Genomic DNA, 13,543 nt, shown 5'->3' on the forward strand with positions numbered 1-13,543 from the left:
ATCCCCGTACATTAACACTATCCTATACACATTACTGAACAAACTGAAGGATTTAAATTGGACAAAGCACTCCTCTGCAAATAAGACTTAGAACATCTAGACTTACCAATGGTCATTTCTAGTGGGCCTTAACCATTGAGCACCCCAGGTTTACTGGGACATATAAAAAATTGACACCTTCAATGAGTTGATCACGATTCTTAGGAGACTCAGTTATGTGGAGATGCCAAATAGGTGCGGTTGTTCTGCCTATATTAGATAAGCTTAAAGAGATATTTCATATAAATGTTGATAACTGTGATGGTTTTGATCAAATAAATAAAGAGAAACTGTCACTATCAATGGGTGAGTCAGCGAATAGAAGTCACAGATTAATATGCTTAAGGAAAATGAGCAAATTTTGTTTTCAGAGCTGTTAATAATTATCTGGAATGTCCTGCCTGAAGATGTGAACAAAAAAAACATCAGTTAACTTTCAAGATAATTGCTGAACAATTGTACAATGAAGGGTGACTAATTGAGTTGATCTTTCAATTTGCTGCCAGCAAAATTCTAGGAGGTGCGTCATTTTGCAATATTCTGCAAACCACGAGGATCTCCCTCCCCAAAGGAAAAAGCTAATCATATAAACTATTAACTTGGATGCCAAAACAATGGAAAACCACGGACCATCTCTTGTGTTACCATGTTTTTCTTTCTAACTGTGTTTTACACTAATGTTTTTTGGATAGTATTCTATCTTTTTACTGTCCTGCAGAATGTTATGTGCAATTTATGAGTAATTTAGATTCAGACAAACACATACAAATATATGTGCCTATGATGGCAGAACTGGAATTCACCAGTACCGTTCTTGTAATATCAAACTTGCAAGTCTGAAAAATGAAAGGCAATGAATTTTTAAAGCTGCCACTTACGCCAGTTGTTCTTTTATTAAAACTGATATTTTGTAATCTTGGAATCGACCCTAAGATATTTTATACATATTTGCTCAATTTATGAAAACATTTAATCAAACTGAGAATTGGAAAGAAAGGAAGGAAACAAAGTCTTAAATACTTTTAACGAACTAAGTGAAGACTGAACATGATCTCTTCTTAAGTTATGAATTTATGACACTGACACAAAAATCCAAATTCAACTCACCAGGTGAAATGCCAGTGTAGATATCAGTGAACCTGGGGTCTCTGTCTTGTGAAAACAATGGGTCCGTTTTGTCCATTGATTTCCCGTGATCTTGAACACCAGCAGATACAGATGAAACGGGGACCTATTAAACAAAAAATGACATCAGCCCTATTATACCATTATTTATTTCCAGAATACAGACTTTGATTTAACAAGATATATCATTCTTTTTTATTTTTTTTAATTGTAATCTCATGCAACTTTTTAATCAAATTAATCAATTTGTGTCATGGGCTCGGTTTTTAAGCATTGCTTATAAGAATGTGACAGATTACCTGGGAAGGGTCATAGGAAGGTAGACCTTCCCTAGGACCAACTTCTAGTTCAGCTTGTTGTTGTTGCTGAAGTTGCCTGTAACATAGAATAAGAGGGGGGGAAAATCATGGCTGCACTTATTTAAATACATTTCATACTTCAGAATGCAGAGCTGGTTCCCAACTGATTATAATGCAGAAACCAAAACTATTTGAAGACAAAAGTAATTTCTAAATGATTACAGATTTATCTAGTATGAGCTGCAACAATAATTATACAGAATCAAAACATAAAATTCTACATTTATTCCTGTGTGTATTTTATTTAGAATTCCTTAACAAGTATGTGAAGATCTATAGCATTTGTTACAATTGTCCTTTTTTAAAAATTAAACTTCAGAATCTTGCAAATATCACTTCGATTGCAGAGAATTGATAAGATAACTGTTAATAAAAATCACCATCTAATACACCTCATATTAATGATTGTATTTTAATTATTCATAGGATGGGTCAGTCTATCCTGAATTCCCATCAAAGAAAGAGGTTGTGGATTGTTGGAGGTTAACAATAATTTGAGGAAATTCCTACAAAGTCCTAAACAAACAGCATTGTGAGAACAGCACAGTGGCATAACTAGTAACTGCCTCAAAGCTTCTCGATCCAGCTGAGTATGGATCAGTAGGGTAAATGGCTAATGCAAATTACCCCTACCAAGTAGGTGAGAGGGCAAATTGAAGAGATCTTTGGGAGAATAAAATGAGATCTGTGTAAATGGCTGGCATCAACTCAGTGGGCCAAAGGACCCGATTCCACACTCAATTACTCTATTGCTTTGCTTTCCTTATGACACGAGAGAATGGAAGGACAAGAGACAATACAGAATCATAACGGTCAGTTAGTGAATGCCTTTCAGGAATTTCACATATGATTACAATTACATGGGAATCCATGCTTTATTCTAAACTGTATTAGTTTTCTGTGGCAGTATTTTAAATACATGCTATGTATTTGTTGAATGGGGCATTTCAGTTTTCTTGCACATTGGTGGGGTATTTTAGGGGTCCCCCCCCCCCCCTTTGGTCACCATTAGTATATCTTTTGGATATAAACTAGCTTTACAAAATACCGCAGCAAATAATGTATTACAAATGCCCTGACAATTCATTATTATTCCCCTTTCACATTTGAAATTCAACCATCCACAATAGTATCTCAACTTTAATTACCAAGTTGCCTTTCTACTCTTCGAATTTTTGTATTTTCTGCTCCCTGCTGAAGGTCAAATTAATCCTTAAATCCCCACCTCCTTTGTATATTCATCTGTAGAACACCCAAGTTTACATCAGAAATTATGCCTTTGTGCATCTTGTGTTTGTAGTCAGTGAAGCCTAAAAACAACAGATGCTGGAAATCTGAAGTAAACGAGAAATGCTTGAGATGCTCTACAGGTTGCTGGAGAAGGAGATCACTGATCTCCACAGCTGGTCTGGACCATATTATTTTGCAACTGTCTCTCTGTGGATACAGTACATCTCACCCATCCACCTTCACATCTCACCTATCCATCTTTACCGTCAATGCTGACAATGCAGTTAACAATGCAGTTAACAATATCATTAAGCTTACTCTCTTTTATATGCACCATGAATTTTTCCACCAGTTCTAATCACCTCTGTGACATCTTCTGCCACTTGCTAAACCACAATGTACTGTTAATTTAAAATGCACACGCTGACTGAGGCAGTATACTGTATTTAACTGACCCTGCTCATGAAATCAGGCTTCCTACAGAGGTGTTAAAGGCGGGAGTTATCTGTATTCAGCACAAATTTAGTGCACTGCATGTCTTGGGTTGAACAGGCATCATTGCTCAGGGGCAAGCCAATTAACCCCAAGATTCAAAGAGTGTAGCTCAGACAAAGAAAGATCATCTTGACAGAAAGAAAAGGGAAAAGTGCAATGGTATTAGAAATCTGAACTATATGTGACCAGACCCCAGCTTTGTGGTTGATTCTTAAATGTTCTCTGAAACAGTCGATTATAATCATACTGTGTTGAACTGGCAAGGTTCATGATAGAAGTAGTAAAATACAGCCAAAGCAAGAGGTGATATCATATTCAAGGAGCATTTTAAAGGAAAATAGGTGGAGATGTGAGGAAGTTGAAGTGAGGGGATTGAAACGCCTGTGGTATGGACAGCTGAACACAAGGCTGCTAATGGATGCATAAGAACCCAGAATTGGAGAAGTACAGAATCCTTGCAAGGCAAACATTAAAGGCATAGGGTGAAGGAAGGTCAAGGAGAGAACTTAGATTAGTAGTGCGAATTTTAAAGTTGAATCATGGTTGGTTTGTGAGCCTATTTAGTTTATCGAGCAGAGTGAAAAGGTGCACAGGACTCAGTGAATTAGGATACAAGCAGCAAAAGGTTGGGTGAGCTCAGAGTGATGTATGGTGCAAGGTAGTAAAGAAATAAGATAGCCGAGTCTATGGCTTCAAGAGTATGAGTAAGGGTTTCAGATGGTCTGAAGTAAAAGCAATTTAGAGATTTGATCAAATCTCCTTTAACTATTGAAGTTTACCACCTGGAGAGCACACAGCATTATAAAACCAGAGAGAGCTCAAACCCAGAGGTCTGAGGTGTGGCTTCATAAGGCTTCAATTGCTACATGACTGACTAACAGACCCTTGAAGAGACAATGTTAAGATCCTGATAAGAAATAAAATAGAGTATGGATAGCATGTTACAAACAAGCACTCCACATCCCAAACTAGGACAAGTGAGGGATAATTGCTCTCAGGGGAATAAATCTGCTATTGAACCCGATCTGGCCGAAATGTTACTCCAAACCTCACCCTATGTGGTCGACTATTAAAAGCCCCCAAAAATGATCTACAGTGCCCTCCATAATGTTTGGGCCAAAGACCCATCAATTATTTATTTGCCTCTGTACTCCACAATTTGAGATTTGTAATAGTTAAGTGGACATTGTCAGATTTTAATAAAGGCCATTTTTATACATTTTGGTTTCACCATGTAGAAATTACAGCAATGTTTGTACATCATCCCCCCATTTCAGGGCACCATAATGTTTGGGACACAGCAATGTCATGTAAATGAAAGTAATCATGTTTAGTATTTTGTTGTATATCCTTTGCATGCAATGACTGCTTGAAGTCTGCGATTCATGGACATCACCAGTTGCTGGGTGGCTTCTCTGGTAATGCTCTGCCAGGCCTGTATTGCAGCTTATGCTTGTTTTGGGGGCCAGTCACCTTCAGTTTTCTCTTCAGCAAATCAATTGGGTTCAGATCGGGTGATTGACTTGGCCACTCAAGAATTTACCAATTTTTAGCTTTGAAAAACGTGAGCCAGTACACACAGACACAGACACGCGCCAGGGAAAGCGGGGGAGCGCTGTCTGAAATTCACACCCACGATGAACAGGAAGGTAAAAGATGGCTGCACAGTGTACAGTAAGTCCTTTAGAGAGCGCGGGGGGAGATAAGGGGAGAGAGGGGGAGAGAAGGAGGGGGGAGAGAAGGAGCAGAGACACTTTTAAGAAGCCAGTCAACTTTTAATAAAGTTTAGCAGGCATTTAACTTACCGGTAAACTCAAGAGTAATTAGGATGGTAATAAATGCTGGTCTTGCCAGCAAGTTCCACAAAAATGAACAAATAAAAAATTCCCTGGCTGTTTTCTTCAAAAAACTATGTTGACGTCAAATATAAATACATTTAACATTTCATGCCTGACACAACGTCAATGAACCATGGAGGCTATTGCAAGATTAAACATATTTGAAATGTCAATCTGACGAGTCGTTGAGCTTTTCAGATTTTACACGTACGAGTCAGAAAGTTATCTGCAATCAATTAAAATAACCCTATCATACTGCTATCATGAAAATGGTACCGCATGCAACAAGGAGGAATGCTCACAGCTGATTATTCTGTAAAAATGGTCCAAAGTACAAGCAGTAATTACTATTGTTGGTTAAACCAGGAGAGAACGTTTAGGAGGCTGGGGCCAACGTACTGCTGTTTACTCCAATGATTTAAAGGAATAATACAGTCAATGGCTATTTTAAGCACATTGTTCATTTGTAAGTGTTTTGATAGAGCATATAACAATCAGGTCACGGAGGAACGCAATTTCTTTTGTGATGTACAAAATGAGTTAATTTGCTTATCTTGTCAACATAGATTGCAAGATGGATAAATATTTGTGAAATTATAAATTCCTCCACATGAAACATACTTTTTAAATTAGGATGAGAGATACTGTCTATAACCCAAATATGTTATTCAGTTCTGACGTGGGCTTTTGATCAGAAACATTGACTTTGTGTCTCTGTCCACAGATGCTATCTGACCGGCTGAATGTTTCCAGCATTTTCTAATTTTATTTCAGATTGCCATCGTTTTTTTTTATTCTCCTTCATCATGATATTTATGGCTTTCTCTTGCCAAGGCTCACCCACTACCATATTCAAAATGCAGGCAAATTATCAGTAAAAGGCATATTTGCTGTGAATGATTGCAGCAATTAGGAATTTTAACCTGGCCACACAATTTCATTGCAATAAAGCAGTAAGGAGGATCAAGAATGTTGCAACGATAGGTCAGCAAATTAAATTTGTCATAAATCATAATAATGTTGTTTTACTATGTGGCACATTCAAACATCAGGCATGCAGCTCATGACTGGGCTCTTCACATTCAGGGTGTCAGTGTCTTGAGTTATTATTGCAAGATATCATTCTAATCACAGAGAAGGGGCAGCTTTGAGAGGTAACGGACTGCACATTTTAAAATACATTAAATTAACCTATTGGAGTTCAAAGCCTAGTTAAACCTCCGGTGATAAATACCATTCTCATGAAAGATGTAACAATATCCTTTTGCACACAATAAATGATGATTAGGATGATTATTATTCCCCAAGCCATGCATTCTGCAAGCTAAGTAGAAAATTAATAGAAATTTATACCCATAACAATATTCCTTTCGAGCATATCATCGATCTATTGCATGAGAAAACAATCCAAATCCACAATTATTTTGAGCAAATAGGGTGTGAAAAATATTCTTATCCAAGTCAGATTTGTTAATCTTTGAACCATTTCAATACACATAATATGTGTATTTTCTCCCATTTTGACTTTATTTGTTTTTTTTGTTATATAACTACATTAAAAAACAAAAAGGCAAAAAAAGTCAATATGGGAGAGAAGAACCGCTGTCAACATAAAAAAATGCCATGAATAGAATAACACAAGCCATAGTCTGGAAGCATGGATCCATTGTATACAATTGAATTGAATTGAATTGAATACCTTTATTGTCATTCAGACCTTACGGTCTGAACGAAATGGGCTAGTTTGATCTGGATGGTGTTGAACTTCTTTAGAATTATTAATGCTGCATTCAACCAGGCATGTGGGGAGTATTCCACTGCACTCATAATTTGTGCACATGATGGAAAAACCATGTCAGGAGTCTCTCACCACAGGGTATCCAACAGCTAACATGCTCTGGTAGCCATAGTACTTACATGGCTATGAGATCTCTGGTGAATGATGACTCCCGTAATGTTAATGAGACTGGGTGTAGTCCATGATAACATCATGAAATATCAAAAGCAGCTGGCTGGACTCCCTCTTGTTAGAAAATGTCCTTAATTGGCACTGTTGTGGCTGTAACATTACTTGCTCATGTTAGCAGCCCATGGCAGCACACTTTCCAGGTCTTGTTGCATGCAGACCTGGACAAGTCCATTTCCTGAAGAGCTGCAAATGAAACTGAACATTGTGCAACTATGACTGGGCATCTTCATTTCTGACCTTTTCATGCAATAACTGGTTCATCCCAGCTTCTGAAATGGTCGACATTGAAACACAACAGATGGCACCTCAATTTTAGCTATAAAAACAGAAAATGTTGGAAACATTCAGCAGGTCAGGCAGCACCTGTGAAAAGAGAAATTGTCAATGTTTCAAATCCTTGACCGCTCTGCAGAACGGGAAAGAGAGAAAACAAGTTAGTTTTCGTTGGCCAAGATGGCGGAAACAGGGAAGAGTAGAACAAAAGGATTATCTTTGAAAGAAGGGATCAGATCACATTTATTCTTAGATATGTTCGACACTGCTCCAGGCATAACCCTGTGTTTCTTGCAGAACCAGGGATTGCAATGGAATACAGACCTGCATTGACACAGATCCTGGTCTGTACTTCTGACATTAACTTGCTCTGTGAAAGCTCACAGAACTTAAAGATTACTTGCCGTTTCTGCATGCAGTTTCACCGATAAGGACTCCTTCATCCCCCCCTTAACAGCAGAAGGCTCAAGCTTTCATGCTCTGTAAATTTTGATTTATTGCCCCCTGGCTTGTTCAATAAAGGAAGATGAACCAAATACCTGATGAATAAACCCACCTCATGTGACCACCTTAAACGTGAACCATACCTGTAATTCACTTTTAACTGGTCCATTTTCCTACATCACGACTCAACACATCTTTTACATACACTTACTTTACATTTGTATTGGTGCAGATTATATATTCAATTTCATCCGAGTAAGGATTCTGGAAAGTAAAACTGCTTGTCCGTATCCATAACCATTCTCTGCCTTTTGTTCGGAAACGGTACATCACTGATAGGACTTGCCCTTTCAATTTCACAACCTTGATGAAAAAATAGAAAGAGTTATTAGATATATGGCATTCATGATTAATGAACATGAAACTAATGGATGATTTATAGTATAGATTTACTATAATAAACTTGATTGTCTTTGCACATGACCTTGGCTAGGCCTCACTTTAAATGCTGTGCACAGATTTGATCTCCTTGCATTCTCTTCCACATTCTCTTGCATTCTCTAAATTTGCTGATGTGGTAAAGCAAGTTAGGAGACTTACTAACATATAGGGTTAGGTTAAGCAAGTGGACAAAAATTTGTCAGATGGATTATAACTGGGGACGCACAGTTACCCACTTTGGTAGGAAGAAGGGAAAGATAGAACGGTTAAAATGGAGTGAATGTTGCTATTCAGAGATCCTTGAAGGTATTTTACAAGAAGTAACATGCAAATGCAGACAGGCAAGAGCAAAGTATGGAGGAGAGAAGGAACAGCCCAAGATTCAAAGCATACCACATCATCTGTGAAACACAGTGGTGGGGGTGTTATGGCCTGGGCATGTTTGGCTGCTGAAGGTACTGGCTCACTTATCTTCATTGATGATACAACTGCTGATGGGAGAAGCATCATGAATTCTGAAGTGTATAGACACATCCTATCTGCTCAAGTTCAAACAAATGCCTCAAAACTCATTGGCCGGCGGTTCATTCTACAGCAAGACAATGATCACAAACATACTGCTAAAGCAACAAAGGAGTTTTTCAAAGCTAAAAATTGGTCAATTCTTGTGTGGCCAAGTCAATCACCCGATCTGAACCCAATTGAGCATGCCTTTTATATACTGAAGAGAAAACTGAAGGGGACTAGCCCCCAAAACACACATAAGCCAAAGATGGCTGCAATACAGGCCTGGCAGAGCATCACCAGAGAAGCCACCTAGTAACTGGTGATGTCCATGAATCGCAGACTTCAAGCAGTCATTTCATGCAAAGGATATGTAACAAAATACTAAACATGACTACTTTCACTTACATGACATTGCTGTGTCCCAAGCATTATGGTGCCCTGAAATGGGGGGCTATGTATAAACACAGCTGTAATTTCTACATGGTGAAACCAAATGTATAAAAATGGCCTTTATTAAAATCTGACAATGTGCAATTTAACCACATGTGAATTTTTCAATTACAAATCTCAAATTGTGGAGTATAGAGGCAAATTAATAAATGACGGGTCTTTGTCCCAAACATTATGGAGGGCACTGTATGTAGGGATAGATTAAGAAGTTTAATAATAATAATAATAATAATAATAAATTTTATTTATGGGCGCCTTTCAAGAGTCTCAAGGACACCTTACAAAAATTTAGCAGGTAGAGGAAAAACATGTAAGGGGAATGAAATAAATAGTAGAGACATGACTAGTACACAAAGTAAAGACAGAATTCAATTCAAAACACAATATGAGGCAATTAATGCACAGATGAAAAGGGAGGGGGACGTGGGGCTAAGGATAGGTAGAGGTGAAGAGATGGGTCTTGAGGCGGGACTGGAAGATGGTGAGGGACATGGAATTGCGGATCAGTTGGGGGAGGGAGTTCCAGAGCCTGGGAGCTGCCCTGGAGAAGGTTCTGTCCCCAAAACTGCGGAGGTTGGACTTGTGGATGGAGAGGAGACCGGCTGATGTGGATCTGAGGGACCGTGAGGGTTGGTAGGGGGAGAGGAGGTCAGTGAGATATGGGGGGGGCAGATGGTGGAGGGCTTTGTAGGTGAGGATAAGGATTTTGTAGGTGATCCGGTGGGAGATGGGAAGCCAGTGAAGTTGTTTGAGGACTGGAGTGATGTGATGCCAGGATTTAATGCACAGGGATGATCCTAAACTTCTTGATGCATGCTACTTTAATCTGCAATCCTACTCCCATTCTGACATCTGCCTGTGACCGTTGACAGGGTGAGGCTAATATAAACTAAATGAAAAATATTTTATCTTCCATCTAGGTACTTTGACACCCTCTGGAATTTACAATGAATTCTCCAATTGCAGATAAACACCTCTCAGGTTACACAGCACAGCATATGGTTGTGGATGCAGTAGGAAGTGTCTATGCTGTGGAACATACGTCATCATAATTGTATGGAACAGGCACTGTGGGCCAAAGGGCAGTTTCTAGCTTCTGAATGTCTGGATGTATTTGTGCCATTGATATGATTTGATTTGATCTGTTAGTGCTGATTTTTTTCAATTCCAAAAATTTTTGAGCTCCCTATTCAGACATGTAGCTGCCAGACGTGTTGGAAGCAACACCAATGAATGATGAACAACCTGGCAAAGTTGCAAGGCAGGATATCATGTGCGTTAAACTTCAAAATCAACACGCAACTGACAGAGCTAATCAAAACCACAAAGGAACAAATCAAAGAAAGCTCTGTGGGTCATGCACATTTATGTAGAGAAGGCAGGAGAATGGGGTTAGGAGGGGGAGATAGATCAGCCATGATTGAATATGTAAGAAAGAACTGCAGATGCTGGATTAAATCGAAGGTAGAAACAAAATGCTGGAGTAACTCAGCGGGAAAGGCAGCATCTCTGGAGAGAAGGAATGACCCATTCCTTCTCTCCTGCGATGCTGCCTGTCCCGCTGAGTTACTCCAGCACTTTGTGTCTAGCCATGATTGAATGGTGGAGTCGACTTGATGGGCCGAATGGCCTAATTCTGCTATCATTTATGGCCTTATAACATGACCAAGAACATCCTTCTTCTCAAAGATAGCAGAACACAATGAGCAAGAGCTGAAATTAAAACAGGAAACACTGCAAGTTGCTTTTTAAGGTCAAGGTCAAGGTCAGTTTATTGTCACATGTACCAATTAAGGTACAGTGAAATTCGAATTACCATACAGCCAGGCACGTGCCGTCAGGGTGGGCAAGGTAGGCACTGCCTACCCTGGCTAAAATTATAAAATGGTAATTATTAAATATAAATAGTAAAGGCACGGGAGAATAATGCCTACCTAAGAGATCGATCTCTTAGGAAGGCATAATTCTCCGTGCCTTTCTTCCGCAGTGCATGTAACACACGAAGGTCTGTGCAGCCCACGTGCCGTCGAAGATGCTTCAAGCTGTCAATTTCCAGGGGACCAAAGGCAGCTGAAATTCTGCCTTTGCTGTACTGTGCATGTGCAGCAGCATACTGCGCACGCGTAGCACAAATTTCTTGGCAGGTTTTTCAAACATGGATTGCCATTATCTTAAGAATATCTTAAGAAACAAAGAGAGAAGAATGTAGTTCGCGCACAAATGATGTGGAAAGTAGATTTCTTGGTGCTATGTTTATAAATACCGTATTTCCCGGCAATGAAGTCACTATTTTTTACCCAAAAATAAGGCACGCAAATTTACATGCGTCTTGGAAGCCGAAGTTGGAAGGTTGTTAGCCAAGAAAAATAGACTGTACCCACCAACCCGCATATAAAACAAGCTAAAGAACACTAAAAACATACATTTAACACATACAAACATACAACAAAAGAAGGAAGGGACAGACAGACTGTTGGCGAGGCAGCCATTGCTGGTGCCACCGGTTTGTTTTGATGCCAACTAAGAGAGAAATCATAGCTAAGCCATGTGGAGCAGTGTAAACAGAGGAAGATGAATAGGAGCGATAACAGAGAGATAAAGGCAACATGCGGGACATAAGAGGCTAAGCTCAGCAGATGCCAGAAATGGGAAATCAAGGAGAATGTGGAAACTTTCAACACATCAGGCAGGTTCTGTGGAGAGAAAGAAAGCTGACAATATCACAGATGATGAATATATCAACACTGGTCAATTATCTGGTCATCCATGTCTTACCGATTTATATTTGGGATTTCCAGCAGTTTTTATTCAAGTTTTCATTTGCATGTACCTGTAACATTAACTCAGGTTTTCCTCTCCATTGAGCAACATAGATTGCAAACTGTTTCTATAAATTACTTTAACTTCAGTTTTCCATCAAATGGTATATTGTGCATCTCTCAATCCTGGCATGTGAATTTTCCTTTCTCTATCTGCCCTTATTCAACTCCCTCTATTAATCTCCTCCAATCAGATCAGTTATGATTAACCAACATTCATTCCCATTGGGCAGCATAAAAGCAATATCTCACAGATTTTCACTTTTGCTCTCCTTATCCCTTTCCTCCTCTGCCACTTCAAACATAGTTGTTTTCTCACTTTTTAATTCCTGATGAAAGGTCAATTACTTCAAGAGTCAGAAGTCAAGTGTATTTATTTGTCACATGTACTGACATTCTTACTTGCTGCCACTTAGACTCAACAACAAAATATACAGTAAATTATCAATAATTCGAAGTAAACTAGACCATATTAGTACGCGGAGCAACCAGAGTACGGCAAAGTCCACGATGGTTTGGTGCTGAAGTAATGTTGTGGTTAGGTTTGTGCAGGCTGGTTGATGGGAGGAACTCCTGATGGGAGCTCCTGAAACATGGAGATAACTGTGATTCTCTGTCTTTTATACCTTCCTCCCGATGTACCTTCCTCCCGATGTACCTTCCTCCCGATGGGTAGAGATTGGCCAGGATGGTGCAGGTTTGAGATAATATTACCGTTCTTCTTGAAGGAGCGCTTCCTGTAGGCCCCTTCAATGGTGGGAAGGTCAGTGATGTTCTCGGCAATGTCCACCAGTTTCTAAAGCCTCCTTCATTCAACGTTCTGTACCAAACCATGATGCAACCAGTCAATATGCTCTCCACAATATACCTTTGGAAGTTCAATAGAATATTCGGTAAGTTGCCGAATCTCCTGAAAATCTGGTGTGTTTGTCTTGTTGGTAAAACAGGATGTACCAAAGGAATGTAACTGAAGAGTCCGGTAGATTATCTCTGTGGAATCAGGGCATCAGCGATGCCTTGTTAGGCATTTGCTTGACTGGTCCGACTAACTTGACTAACTCTTCTTATTTATAAAGAAGTTCCCAAATATTTATGAGGATAATGCAAAATAACTGGGTTTTGAGTGAATTTGATGTCTGCATTCGGTGCCAGTGTAAGTGTTTTAGGGTGCCAGAAAAGTGAATCACTAACCACAGGATACAGTGTCTGATCTGCTCTTACAGCCATGATGTAAGTGCGACTGGTCCAGTTAAGCAACGTGCCTGATGTTCCAAGCAGTTTTATTCCTTTTGCTTCAATGTAGTAATAACAACAATATAACAGGGTTAGACCAATTCAGAGCGTATTAAGAGGCAATCATTTGGGGTGGCCTGGAGTTATAGGTGGGTCACCGCAGAAAGATGGCAAATTTTCACAGGTTTCATTATGAAGACTGGTTGGTGCTTTATCTCCAGATAACAGATTATTAACAGAATTCAAATTCCATGGCTATGATGGTGGGATTTGAACTTGGGTCTCTGGATCGTTACTCCAGGCCTCCGATTACTCGTCTGG

At 39.3% G+C, this 13,543-nt stretch overlaps 1 protein-coding gene across 4 annotated transcripts in view; it reads right to left on the bottom strand.

Moving 5' to 3' along the window:
• Positions 1–13,543, bottom strand: part of arnt2 (aryl hydrocarbon receptor nuclear translocator 2) — a 143,590-nt gene that overhangs the window by 53,293 nt on the left and 76,754 nt on the right. For all 4 annotated transcript variants that reach the window (XM_033050488.1, XM_033050487.1, XM_033050490.1 and 1 more), the window contains 3 exons: positions 7,984–8,135; positions 1,464–1,539; positions 1,147–1,270 (listed from right to left, as the gene is read on the bottom strand). In XM_033050488.1, the coding sequence (XP_032906379.1) occupies positions 1,147–1,270; positions 1,464–1,539; positions 7,984–8,135 (352 nt within the window). The remainder of the gene's footprint in view (positions 1–1,146; positions 1,271–1,463; positions 1,540–7,983; positions 8,136–13,543) is intronic.

Source organism: Amblyraja radiata, chromosome 34 (assembly GCF_010909765.2).
Source record: "Amblyraja radiata isolate CabotCenter1 chromosome 34, sAmbRad1.1.pri, whole genome shotgun sequence".
Lineage (NCBI taxonomy): Eukaryota > Metazoa > Chordata > Chondrichthyes > Rajiformes > Rajidae > Amblyraja > Amblyraja radiata.